This window comes from Melopsittacus undulatus, chromosome 3 (assembly GCF_012275295.1).
Source record: "Melopsittacus undulatus isolate bMelUnd1 chromosome 3, bMelUnd1.mat.Z, whole genome shotgun sequence".
NCBI lineage: Eukaryota > Metazoa > Chordata > Aves > Psittaciformes > Psittaculidae > Melopsittacus > Melopsittacus undulatus.
The window spans coordinates 81713896-81728377 of NC_047529.1; the positions used below are offsets into that span (position 1 = coordinate 81713896).

The following is a 14482-nucleotide window of genomic DNA, read 5'->3' on the forward strand; positions in this document are numbered from 1 at the left end:
TAGTTACTCATAGAGAGGCTGGAAAAGAAAGTGGGCAATATGATCTCATATACTGTTTGTTTTCCTTCATAATTTGTTGTTGTGGATGAATTACTGTAAAGAAATATTATCCCTTATTCCAAAAAGATTTTCACAGTGTATGTTGTATGGCAGAGTCATACAAGGGAGCTCAACTCAGTTCTGCTACTAGTTTGGGCTTTTCTTACAGTTACTTCATGAATATTGGATGGTACTTAGGGATCATGTCTCTGCTATTGATGAACTGGCAATGGCTACAGAACGACTGAGAGTGCGTCATCCTGATGAGCCAAAACCAAATCCACCAGTTCTCCACATCATAGAACCACATGAGGTAAAGTACTTGACAGTAAGAAATCATTTTTTTTTTTTTTTTTTCTGGAAGAGCCTACATCCTACAAAGATAAAATCTTTATCTAGATCTATGTGTAAGGTCTGCAATATGCCTTTGTTTCCATTTCACAAAGCCACTGGTGGAGTAGAGACTTCCTATCTTTTTCTACATTCAGTATATGGGCATTTTTGAGCTTGTAACTCTTACTTTGATGAGCTTTCTCAGCCTCTAGACTGTAAGAGTGACAAGTAAGACTGTTGTCCTTCCAGCAGCAGGGGAATTGCTGAAGGACTTTTCTTTACAATTGGCCAGTTTTCCAAGCTGGCGGAAAATTAAGTTGACCTCTATTCTTACCTGTATTACTGGAAAAAAACAGAGCGGAAGCCTATAAGACAAATATTTGTTTAAAGTATTTTGGAATTTGAGTAACTTCTGAGACATTTTCTGTTTATGAATGTAGAGAAAATGCTGGGTTGATTTAACCTCCTAATGTTTTGGGTTTTTTTCCGCCAAGAGAAATATGTTTTCAATAGAAACATTTTGTGCCTTTTTTTTTTTTTTCAGTGAGATTCAGTGTTAGGAGAGCTTCTTTATTTCTGTAGGGAAATAGGTGTTTAATTTGTGTATTAAAGCAATTTTTAAAATTGATCACTTCGCTTAACAAATGTGTAACAAAGTATAAGATTTATGTATGTACAACAATAAAAAAAACACCTATTACTACTTTGGCCTTCAACCTTCAGGCACTTGTCTCTTTACCAATATTAATAGCTACACCCCTGCCAACTGTAATTGATCTAAAAAGAAGTCAGCTTGATGTTACTGTCTTTTTATAGGTTAAATGAAATGTGAAAGTTTCGAAGAAGGAAAGTAATGAATAATTTCTTACATGTTATTTTTGGAACCAGCAGTAGAATCTAGGTTCTGTTTATCTGTAAGCAGACAGGCGATAAATTGAATGAAATTTGAAAGGAACTTTCATAATAATAAGTTATTTTAAATTGGTTTTGTCTCTTGGAAGAACCAATAATGCAAATAAAACAATGAAGAGCAAGTCTGTACCTCCTGGGTCTCAGCTCATTTCGTAGTGCTGTGTTTGTACTGGGTACAGGAAGTGAATAGATAATTTTGCTTGGGGAGAAGCATATCTTAAGTTTACATCATGAGCTCCTTTTTTGTCTGTCCCCGGTAAAATATTCAGTTGAATTTTTCCAAAAAATAATTTAAGTCTTATTGTCAAACTTTTTTTTCTTAATATTTTCTTCTTTTAATGCATGTTTCATACTATTTTCACAGGTAGAGCAAAATCGAGTGAAACTTTTGAATGACAAAGCAGTTGCCAAATCACAGCTTCAAAAGAAACTAGGGCAACTTCTGTATCTCACTAATCTGGAGAAAGTAAGGTTTATGGTTCTTTGGTCTTTACCAATGCAATGTACTCTTATTTACCTAGTATAAGAAACCTACTCTTATTGGTTTTATATTTTCTGTAATGATTCATTGCAGGTTGAAATTCAGTGTGGTGTTCTTTGCATTACTGTGTAGTTACAAAGTTATTTATTGCACTATATATTTTGTCTATTTGCTTAATTACATAGTTAGAAAAACTATGAACTAGTTTTAGATGGTTAAAACTTTCTTTAAAATTAACTGGGCCATGCTTAGTGGAAGCCTTAGAAAGTCATGTACCTCTCAGAGTACAATTGCTATTTTACAAAGAGCTTACTTTAAACAGAAGAACAAGCAGGTCTGTAGGTTAAATAAGTGTAAAAAAAAAGGAAAAACAAACAAACCAAAACCCCCATGTATTACATATTATTTTAATTATGGTGTTTAAATACAGTTATGCTTAACTAGGCATAGGTAAACATTATTATTATACTTAAGTGTTTTTACAGCAATGTTAAGCTGATAAATATGATGAGTTTCTTGTTTGAAGTTGTATATTACCAGGATTTTTCAAAGCTTCTATAGAGATGCAGATGCAGTCTGAAGGACTGCAGTATGACCAGTGCTTTCTTTACTTACCATTACATGTTTTTTTAACTCCTCAGGATAGACTTTATTTGTTAATTAATGATGTTTTTTAATTTGCTCATAGACTTCAATATTTATTTTTCAGAAGCATATTTTAAATATAGAATAATTGTAGTTATTGTAATGTATCAAAATGTAAAGTTTATATTTATTTTCTACTTACAGTCTCAGGATAAAACTACTGGAGGAGTTAACCCTGAACCATGTCCAATCTGTGCACGTCAACTGGGAAAACAGGTGAAAACTTTAGTCAGTGCCTTTTGCTTTCAGGACATCTTTAGCTAGGTCTAAGTCAGTTGGAAGGTCTCAGCTGACATGTAGGTATTCTGGGCCTGCAAATGAAGAACAGATTCTGCAATGCAATCTTTTGTTTGTAATGCATTCTGTCAAAGAAACATTAAGCCTCTCTGTTGAAAATCTTATTTCTTCTTAAATCCAAAAATTTATTCTAGAATTTAACAACAGGTAAAAAGTAACTTTCTTGAGGACTCTTAATAAAGGCTGATCTAGAATAAATGTATAGATAGACTCTTGCAGAAGGCCAATACAATCATTTGTGTAATGCTTTTAAAAACTGTGTAAATACTTAATCTGTGTACTTAATCTATACATTAAGAGTCATTACTTTTCTTAAGTTTAAAACTGGGCAAATGCAAGAAATGAATAATAAATGCACAGAACTTCTATGGATCATAAATCTTTCTGTGCTGGAAAACTTTGAAATCCAGGCTTTTTAGCAGCTGGGGTGCTGAAAATCCTAAAATCTTTCAATTTTTATCTGACGAATTTTGTGAAAGTAATGTTTCTATGAAAATGTGATTTATCACATATTAGTATACTGGTTTTCTTTTGCATTGATCCAAAACTGATACTGTGTGTTGTTTGTTTAATTCCTTGCACAGTGGGCAGTGCTGACGTGTGGACATTGTTTTTGTAACGAGTGTACAGCTATCATCATAGAACAGTACAGTGTTGGCACTCGTCGGAGCTCAATTAAATGTGCCATTTGCAGGCAGACCACATCTCATAAAGAAATATCCTATGTTTTCACTGCAGAAACAGCAAATCAGGAAGATGATATTCCTGTAAAGGTATGTTTTATTTTAAGCTTTCTAGCCCAAGCTTTCAGCAGTGTGTATTTGTGATCCATGTTGCACAGTGTGTTTAGGCAGACAAATCCACTGTATAGTTTAAAAAATAGATTCGTTTTTATAATACGTGTTTATGGCAGATCCAGTTCTTTTTCTTTTGAAAGATGTATGCGTGGTGTATATAGGCTTTTCTTATAGTGTAATCAGTGTTTTTGTATCCATCCTCAAGGAAGGATATCCATTATCCTGTCAAGCAAGTTTTTTTGCTTGGTTGGTTTTAGGCTTAGGGGTTTTTTTAACTTGCCCTTTTCATAACCTTCAATAATTTTGGGAACAAAACATGAAAGGAAACAGTGTGAAAGAGGGTAGCTTTTAAGATCTGCTCTTTAAATGTGCTTGAGAAAAGGATGGATTACAAAATTACGCACCTGTTAAAGTAATCCTGTCTTGGTGTCGGGGGAACAGCTTCTGCTGAGCTTTAATTATGATTTTTTTTAAGCATTTGACATTGGGCAAAAGTACATGCTGTTTATAGGCTTTCCACTGGCAACGTACATCTCTGTTGAAGACTGGTAGCTGTATTTTCCGCAGTGATTTTCTGTGTTTACTCCTTTTACCCTGGCTTTCTGATGAGATCAGGTCTTTTCACTGAACAATCTTAGATTTTTCCCGTAATTTAGAAACCCATTAGATCATTGCAAAGGTCTTGACAGAGAGTCTGAGTTTCAGAGATCATTCATTTTCTGTGAGTATTATTGAAATAGCCATACACATGAAATATGTCTCCTACTCTGCAAAATACAGTGGCTTGACCTTCACTGTACTACAAAAGATATTTTAAAGTTCAGGTCTTTGGGAGAAACTCTTTGTAACTGTTGTGCCTTCCTAATGACAAAGGTAATGAACCTATAGACACAAACGCATAGGCAATGGTCCTAATTGTCCTGTTTCATCTTCTTTTCTTGGTAACAGAGGGTTTTCATTGGGCTGAAGGTGAAATGGAGAGAGATACTGCATGTCCCAGAATCACATAACTACTGAAGTCAATGCTACCCCATAGCTGTTCACACTAGTTATGTCAGCCCCTCTGAAAACTGAATTCCATTTTATGAGTAGACACTTTTTAACTCAGATGGTTAGATTTGAAGCAGTTGACAGCATCTGGCACCAGGGGGAGTAAATAGGCTGTATTTTTGAAGTTCTAGTTATTAGAACCTTGCTTCATAGGTGTTTTTAACAGATCATTTTCTTACGGTTTAGAGATATCACCCTGTTTCTAATGACATTTCAAATGTGTTTCATAAATTACATTGCAAAATAAATTCATAAATAAAACACAGAAGGAACATGGCGCACCTACTATCCTGCATAAACAGTTGTAGTGTTTTATTGAAATATTTCTGAATCAAAAGCTTAGAGCAAAGCAAAAACCTGAACTCTGTGTGAATTCATGTGTCATCTTGAGCAAGGCAGATACTTATTTCATGAAAAATTAAAAATACATACTGTAACTTCTCTGTATGTGCTAACAAAACAAGCAGCACTGTTAAAAATTTCTACCTCATATCCCTTTCAGGACAGTTCACAAAGAGTAACTATTCTTATGGGTTTTATAGAATACTGAAGTTAAGATTAGTATCTTGCAGCATGAAAACTGTGTGACTTAATCAGTGTTTGTATTTTTATCTGAACTTTCTCAGTCCCTCTGTTCTCTTTCATTATTGTACCTCTCTTTTTAGTTTTCTTCTGTTTTCTCATAAACATCTTGCTCTTTACTGTACCAGCACTAGCCATGTTAAGTTAGTGCCTTACAAGCAGAAGGACTACTGTAAATAGGAGCATTTCATACTGAGAGAGAGATTACTGGCATCCCTGCATGTCTTGGTTCTGTAAAAGCTTTCAGTGTCTGGTCAGTGTTACTGTGGGTATTGCCAGGCTGTCATCTGAGACAAAAATTCTTTGTTATAGGGGTTATTCTCATTCAAATGTTTGCTCTTCCATAATGAACTAGGACTAGGCAATCTGTTTATAGATATCTGGATATTCAACAAAATTACAAACTCAAGGTGTATGGGGTAACATTGTATTTTAAGACAAACTGAAAACCAAGAACTCATAGCAAAGGTGCTTCTGTAAGTTTCATCTTTCCCTAAAAATTGAGAATAAAATTGAATTTTTTTGTGTGTGCTGTGAACCGAAGGTATGGAGAACTTTGTACACTTAGTTACTTTGATTAAAAAACAGAGCAGACTGACTGCAACCACTTCGACCTTAGTGCTGTTCTTTTCTTCAAAGTCACATTTGTAACACCCAAGTCACAGGAAGTCTGAAGGATGGAAAAATCAACAACTAATTGTAGTGGCCAAAGCTACTACTTCTTATAGCAGGGCAAAATAGGACATATGGTAAGGTCCAAAAGAGTCTCTGAGGAAAAGACAGAGCTGGATGGGGATTTGAACAGCCTGGTCTGAAAGGAAGGTGTCCTGACCACAGCAGGGGGGCTGGAACTAGGTGATCCTTAAGGTTCCTTCCAACGCAACCATTCTATGATTCTGTGACAGAGCAGATTAGCCAGAATTGTCATCACTGAATTAGAGATGAATGGTATAAAGAAAAGCACATAAATGACCCTGGAATACATAGAAAATACCAAAAGTTAGTCTTCAGTCTGTAAATGGTTATGATTGGCAGGCAGCTACCATAGGGTGCATATGTGTTTTTCATCCTTGCAGATCGTAACACCTACTGACATAAGCATTTTAATTGTCTGACTTTCAGAAACTGTTAATTTCTAGGTGTAACAGTAATAACATGAAAAAAGCTGGTTTTGTTTCCATGTCTATGACAGAGTTGGAATCACTGTGGAAACCCTGGGAAATAGCATGATATTGCTTATGCAACCTTTGGTAAAACAGGCTGCAGAAGTCTTTTACATGCGTTTCTGGAGCATTCATTTAGGTGCATAACATATGGATTACCAGGCAGTCTAGCATTGTTCCCCAGCTTGTGCTTAGACTGCTGACAACCTTCCCCACCAATTCTGCAAGCAGCATAACCTCACTGAATTTGATCTGTCATTGTAGCAAGCCAACATAGTTAATTCAATGGTCAGAGGACAGGTGCAGACAGAAATAAAACAATATCTGTCCAGCTAAATCTAGCACAGCTTGAAATTATTATGCATGTAAGAACTAGTAAGGAATAAAATAAGGGCTTTGTAAAAAACAACAACAAAAAACAACAAAAAACCACCAAATAAACAAACCAAACACATGAAGTAAAATTGCTGTAATACAAAGTGTGCACTGAAGGAAATAGAGGGAGATACTAAAGACCTGTTTCTCTGATCCTCTTGCCAATGTAAGGGTAAAGGGAGAAGTACAGAAATCAAAGTGGGCAAGAAGCAGAATGTAATATTGGGTTTGTTAAACACTGAAATACTTCTGAATGCAGAATCTGAAGATGCTTTCATTGCAGCACACCTTCAATAATTAATTTCATTGTATTTACCAGTTTCTTTTAATTTGAAATATAATTAACAATCTTCATAGTACTAAGCATAAGTTTGGTGTTGCCAAAGTGCAAAACAAAAGTGACAGAAATAGCAGAAATAGTGTTGTTTTCATTGCCAGCTTTCAAGAGGTGTGAAGGGATGGAAATTTTAATATGCATATGGTAGGTTCTTTAAAGATTATGCCATTAAGTTAATCTTTAACGATTGTGCAGCAGGCCTACCTGGCAATTACAGTTGTATTTGATTCAACTGCACTGCTTGGGCTATCCATTCTGCCTCATGGAGAACTAGACAGGTGTATCTGTGTGGTGCTTCATTCTTCCCTGTACTGTACACACTGTAAGACACCACTGATCCTACAGTACTGTGTTATAAGGAAGGTATAAAACCAATTCAGTGCTACTTAATCTTCCCTTCCTCCAGTTTCCTAATTTTAAATTTGGTAAAATCTGTATAAGTCCTAATATAACAGTATTTGTTAAAGTAATAAATGTGGAAGGAGTTGTTTAATATCCTACTTTACTAATGATCTTTAACTTTTCAAAGGGAAGTCACTCCACCAAAGTGGAAGCTGTGGTCCGAACACTGAAGAGAATTCAATTTAAAGATCCAGGAGCTAAATCCTTAGTTTTCTCAACGGTATTAATCACCATTTTCTGTCTTGTCTGTGCATGTGTGTGAGTTTAAAGCAGTCATAGTGTTTTCAGGAATTAGTTTAGCTACCAAAATGTTGAATCACTCTGTACAGCCACTTGTTTGTTTCGAGAATTTGTAGGGCAATTCATGTGGCTGGGACATGAACAATGATGGTAGTCAACAGATGTAAAAGCTTGTTTCTTTAAAGGGCAAACACTTTGGTTTGTATGGGAGCATTAGAAATTCTATGTATTTTAAAATGTAATGTTCAGATATTTTTGATACATTGTAGAACTGGTTTTGTGATGACTACTGATTTATATTCAAACTGCTCTCTTTAATTACATTTCTAATTTAGCTTTCTGAAAAATTCAGTTTCTGGCACACATATCTTTTTCTCCCTCCTCTACCTGTCCCTTTTTTATTAATTGTAAATTCTAGTATTTTGAAAGGCCTTGTTATCTCTTTCTTCATGAAGTTAATTAGCATCTCTTAGTTGTCATTATTGTTCATAATATTGAGTTTCTTTTACTGTGGTTTTTTGTGTTTTTGTGTTTTGTGTTTTTACAGTGGCAAGATGTGTTGGACATAATTTCAAAAGCTTTGTATGACAACAACATGATTTTTTCTCAGATCAATGGAATTAGTAAATTTCAGGTACATAAAGGACATTTTTCTTAAAATTAGTCTCAGTGGGGAAAATTACAGTTTGTAACAGTCAGTTTGATCCTTTTACTTTATTGTCATATTTGGGAAATTGAAAAAGCAGTGAATTTGTTTGGCAGAAGCTTTGATCTCTAACTCATTAATTCTAAAAATCACAGTCACAAGCCTTTGGAGATAAACAGTGCATTCACTTTTGAGAAAGAAACATTGGCATGGATGTTAAGGATGAGACACCCTGATCAGTGCTGCACGAAGTTCTTGCCTTCCTGATATCTATCAGACATCTGTTCTGGGGTAACAGGTCTTGGATCAGTCAGGCTGCAAAATTGTCACTCTGGGGCCTATAGTAGCTGATAGAATTTCTTGAAAATAGGGATGTCCCCTGTCTTTATTGAGGAGCTTGTGTCATGCTGCTGTGATATTTACTTTTTAGGAAAATCTCTCTGCATTTAAATATGATCCCAACATCAATATTTTGCTGCTGCCTCTTCACACTGGTTCTAATGGACTCAACATCATTGAAGCAACTCACGTTCTGCTTGTGGAACCCATTCTGAATCCTGCACATGAGCTACAGGCTATCGGCAGAGTACATCGTATTGGCCAAACAAAGTAAGGGTTAAAATTTTGTTGAGTGGCTTAGATATGGTCCAGAATAGAGCTGCATATTAGAATCAGAAAAATCTAGTTCACTGAACTTCTCAATTATAGAAATGAGGGTATTCATAGGATTCCTATTCTTAAAGATGATCGTGTAAGAGAGAAAGAGTAAAATAAAATTTGTTGAAAATATGCAATGTCTTTTAGGAAGTTCTTTTGTACCATGGGTGTGAGATGCATAAGCAAATTGTAGACATTTAAGAACATGTGGGCTTTTGAATCCAAAATCCTGAAAAACCTTGTTCAGCTGTGCCCTATATTATGCATGCCATTGATACCTTAGTTTTCAACTTTGAAGTTCTGCTTGTAAGCATGTCCAGCAATGTCATAGCTTTGCAGGTCTGAGTAACTCACTATTTATGTCACATGTGGCTAAGTTCAGGCATGACCCTTCCTAGTTTCCTTGAAAGGCTCCTTCTAACTGGTGATTCCCATCTTCAGTTTAGGAACTGTGTAAATTTTTGGGCGGGGGATGTTTTTTGTTGGGTTTTTTTGTTTGCATGGTTGTTTCATATTTTACAAAAAGAAAGTTATAGATCACAGTCTCTAGAACTGATTAGGGTTTAAATCATGATTATGCCCTCACCCCATGTAGATCCTCTTGAAAACATTAATGAGTTGCATATCTTTTACTTGCTTCAGTGTTGTAGATTTTACATGGGTTGTTTTGAACACTTAACAAAGGCTTTGGAAAGTTTGTCCTGAACAGATAAAATATATAAGTTTTTTTCCTTGGGTTTCATATCACTTGAAAAAATAATTAAAAAAACCCCTTGTACATGAAGAAGAAAAATAACTGGAATTAATTCTAGAATATTGTTATTCCAGAATAATAGTGTGGTTTGTGTTCTGGAAATGGAGGCAAAGCAAGAAGGCATGAATGAGCATGTATGTGAAACAATGTTTATGAACAGGTAGATATTTGGGTGTTGGTAAAGATTTTGAATTAACTTTGAGGGCATAGGAAAGACTGATTGCAACAGCCTGCATTATAATTTTACATGATGCTGGCACATAAAGGTCTGGCAAAAGCCTTGCAATAAACCCAGTGAGAATGTGTGCTGCAGTTCTCTAAGAATAAGACTTCAGGAAGGCTTATTTGACAAAGGGCTATTTCCAAGTACAGTGAGCATGAGGGACTAAACTGTTTAGTTTCACTGGTGCGACTATTACCAGTTCACTTGAGTTATTTACTTCTCTTGTCTTGAGCAGACCTTTGCCATGAGTCACAAAGTATTCCCCCACCATGCCTCTGTGTAACATAACCTGCCAAAGTTTCAATTTAAGATCTGAAAACCATCCAAACACTTTCAAGAGTTCATATCTTGAAAGATGTTTATACTGGGGAGCCTGGAGTAATTTTTCATTTTTATCTTTGGAGCTGACTCTTTTCCATTTCACTTCCTTGTCCCTAACACATTTTATTCTTAGAGCTTTCTTTTTGAAATTTTATTTCATAATGGAGTTCTCCTTTTGGTTTCTATTTATTGACATTCTGGGCTTTATGTTTTACCATGCTTACAATTTCATGTTGACTGACTACAATTACTGACTTTAAAACAAAAACTTACAGTATTTTGCCATCTTCAAGAACAGTTTTGTTAAACCTCTTTTTTTTTTTGTAGAATGAGCTTTAATTACCCATTACACTGAGCTCTCTCTTGGACTGACTTGTGACAAGGCAGCATAAACATTGTATGCATCCAGGGGGCCTAAGTAATTTCTTTAAAAGACAGGCTAAGCTCTTGAGGACTGTTTGTTTATAGTGGGGACACAGAAAGCAGAACTTTGCCCAGCATCTGCTTTTGGGTTTTAGTTAATACAGCTTATACTCATTTAGTATGCAATCCAGCCATGTGGAAGTGTGTGCTCTGGGACTCAGTAGGCTCCCGTAAATGTCAGTAGAATTTGTTAATTACCTTGTAAAATTTCTTTCTTGAAATACAGGGACATTTTTTAGCACTCTTACAGTAATTGGTATGAGATAAAAATGTGGTCTTAAACTTTGACAGTAACAGCATATCTTCTGCTCACTTCTGTCCTTGTTTTCTCTTTCTAAACACATTTAGATCTACCATTGTTCATCGGTTCCTGATAAAAGCCACAATAGAAGAGAGAATGCAGACAATGCTGAAAACTGTAGATAGAAGGTATGTGTTGCACAGAAAATGAAAAGATGGTTTTCAACCACACTTTTATAACAGTTAGGTATGCATATCTTGCATATAAACTTCAACTGTTCTCCTCCTATGTTCTGATTGATAAAAAAGTTTTATGGCTGGAAAAGTTGATCTTTTAACCTGGTTCCAGTAACTTGAAGCTTAAGGTATTTCAACTGTCTGGAGAATATTTTGGTTTCATTTTGTATATTTTATTTTGTAAAAGCCAAATTAATTAAAAAATTGCATGTTATGATTTATCTTTGCAGTTTATCTACCTCCATTAGTATAAAAGCATTGCAGTTAACCGAGTAACATTAAGCTTGCAAATGGAGTAAGAGCATATGTTATATGCTCTAATATAGGACACAAATCCTTTCTTTCATTAAATTTAAATTCTACAAACCTGGTCTGTCAGTGGTGTGTCACACTGGTTGATTTGCAGTGAGTACAAGTGCTGTCCAGATGCTAGCACCTGAGTCAGTCTGGTGTGCAGGCACAGAAAGTGGTTTTCACCGCTTATCTTTTGAAAACTATAAGCAGTGATGGACAGAGAGTGGAACAGAATTGGTATTTACATTCTTTATGCAGAAAGTACAAGAGGTTTATCCCTCTGGTACTAGAGGTTTGTACCTCTTGTGCAAATCTAGAAAGAGGCCTTACTTTAAGAATATCAGTATCTTTTTCACAGTTTTGGCTGTTACAAGTTATGAGACTGAAAACTTACACATATCTTTAGCTGTAGTTATGAAAGATTTCAGCATTAACTTTGAAAGGATGATTTAATTGGTTTCCTATCTGTAAAGTAGCTCTGCTTTTCAGATAAAGTAAAAATGCAATGGTTGAATGATCCAACAAGGGCCAGTGTTTTGAAAGTAGGATCAAACCTTATGCTTAGAAGCTAAAGCCAATCCCTTCAGTGCTAAGAGCACAAAGCAGATTATTCCACATTCTACTGCTTCTGCAGTGTTTGGGGTTGACCACTGCAAGGGGCAGTAGATGGACTTCATATCCTACGCAAAACATGCAGGAGAAGTAGCTGATCAGTGTATATATTTTCCCTGATAGAAAGTGTGTGCTGCTGCTGAGCTTCAAGGTTGAACAGTTACAGGGCTTTTAACCATGCTTTTAACCAGTATAAACAGCTTGTTACTTAAGTCAATTCCTTCTCTGATGTCTGCATTCAATTTTTTTCCCACAGCCACACGAGCTCCTCCATGAAACAGTCAGAAGCTTCAGTTCTGACAGTGGCAGATTTGGCTGACCTTTTTACAGAGGAAAATGAAGAACTTGAGTAAAATCATTGGTTTGGCCTAATGAGATCAGGAAGTACCTGACTTAATGAGGACTGGTATATAGTCCACTTGATCCGTCATTCCCATGCTCATCATCTAACATTTGTCCCTAACAGAGCTATTGGAAATTGAAAGTCTCAGTTGTTACTGTGGCGAATTGTTACTATTCTGTGGTGAAGTTCTTAGCTGCACACACTTCTGACAGCACTGGAGAAAACTTGCACTTTGCACATTATACAAAAAACATGGACTTTATTCCCAAAGAGCGATTGAGCTGGATGCTAAAACTGAGATCTTGGGTGCTTGTTTGAGAGGATTTTTGCCATCAGCTTTGCTTGGCTAGTAGCTCAGTCTGAGAGCAGAACTGTGTGTGGATGGTTGGATGGGAAAGGGAAGCCGAAAAACACAAATCTAATTTTTTTTTCTTACTGTACAAAGAATTGTTAGAAAGACTGACTGTAAATTAATATTCTTCTAGAAAGGGCTTGCTACCAATTAATGCAGAGTTACTGAAGACTTATTGTAACACTTTAAATGACTGATCTTTACTAATAATTTGGATATTTGTATTAGTCTTCTAGATGTTCATAAACACTTGTGACAGTTAAAAATTTCATTGTTAATGCTTACTCACTACAAAATGATGATAATTAAATTATGCTTTTTGTATGTGTGTTGGTCTGGTAATCAGTTAAATAGTTGACCTCATTATGAGTTTTTTTACTTACTCTTGAAGCCATGGCTAAGTTAGTGCTTTATTAAGAGAAATCATAGGCATTTGTTACGAAATTCCTTTAAAAAAAAATAATTTGTTTAGCTGCTGACCACTTTAGAACTATTTGATGCTTGTGTACATTTTCTCACCCTGATTTTGGCTTGTTCTCCCTGTTAAAGATGCAGAAAACTAAATATCCCAAATAGATGAAATTAAGGCAGGCAGTCTAATTATTAGGTGCCTAGTCTAAATTAGCTAATCAGTGGAGAGAGATAAAATTTTTGTGAAACTTTGTCCTTAGATATGTAAGACCACTCTACCCCATCTCTGACGGTAGACAGTTTAGAAAACACATCTAGGCTAACTCTTAGACTGCTGAAAGTTGGCAAGATAAATTTTAAGCCTTTTGGCATAGGTTATTGATACACATGTACATAACATCGTTTCTGAAGGTATTACAGAAGCAAGCTCAGTTATTTAGTTGATGTTAAACACAATTTTGTGGTTAGAGACTGGGCAAATGTACATGCATAAGCAGTAGGCTACTTGCCTCCAATTACACTATTTACTGTTTCAGCAAACAATGATTTCCATGTATTTTAGACATCCTACTTGAGGTTGAAATTGAGTCCTTAAGATATCTCATCTTAGATTTTTTTACTCTAATCATGCCTGCTAAATAGATGTGCTTGTATAGTTATTGAGCTTCTTGAGATCTGTTTTCAATCATATTACATTTGAGTTGCACCACTTGGGTATTAAGCCTGTCCATATGGCAGACAAGTTTTCTGCTGTTGACAATAAATGTGAATAGAATCTACACGAATAATATTGCATCAAGAAGTGGGGTTTTGGCTTTTATAGGCTGTTGTCTTTCTGGACTGACTAGACACTTGGCTCTAAAGACTATTTAAATAAATTTACAGACAATGTATTCTTATTTCCCATATTTGCAATATGTTCTAGTCTTAACACATTTTGCCTTTGAGATTAGTGATGTTTTGCTGATTTCAGTTTGGAGCAAGGGAAATAGAATAGACAGACTTTTTTCAAATGAGATTTATCAAATGATTCGCACAGACACTGTGGCATCTTCATCCTCAAACATATTGAGAACTCGGTTGACCCTGAGCAACCTGATCTAGCTTCGAAGTTGGCCCTGCTATCAGTGGTGTGTTGGATCAGATGACCTCCGTGGATCCCTTCCAGCCTAAATCATTCCACAGTGTAGTGCAGATCATGCTGTACAGACACTCCAGGAACTAAGAGGGCAGCAACATTCCAGTTTCCTCATCATCTTCAGAGCATTTTAATATTGAACAACATAATGTGATTGAACAAGGAGCTATTGTTCATC

At 35.7% G+C, this 14482-nt stretch overlaps 1 protein-coding gene across 2 annotated transcripts in view; it reads left to right on the forward strand.

The window, feature by feature from the left end:
- The window catches only part of SHPRH (SNF2 histone linker PHD RING helicase), a 50916-nt gene extending 36857 nt beyond the window's left edge, over window positions 1-14059 (forward strand). For both annotated transcript variants that reach the window (XM_034060660.1, XM_034060661.1), the window contains 9 exons: window positions 209-352; window positions 1649-1750; window positions 2555-2626; window positions 3292-3480; window positions 7541-7633; window positions 8201-8287; window positions 8730-8908; window positions 11026-11106; window positions 12317-14059. In XM_034060660.1, coding sequence (XP_033916551.1) covers window positions 209-352; window positions 1649-1750; window positions 2555-2626; window positions 3292-3480; window positions 7541-7633; window positions 8201-8287; window positions 8730-8908; window positions 11026-11106; window positions 12317-12413 — 1044 coding nt within the window. In that variant the 3' untranslated portion in view covers window positions 12414-14059. The remainder of the gene's footprint in view (window positions 1-208; window positions 353-1648; window positions 1751-2554; window positions 2627-3291; window positions 3481-7540; window positions 7634-8200; window positions 8288-8729; window positions 8909-11025; window positions 11107-12316) is intronic.
- The last annotated feature ends 423 nt before the right edge of the window (window positions 14060-14482 follow it).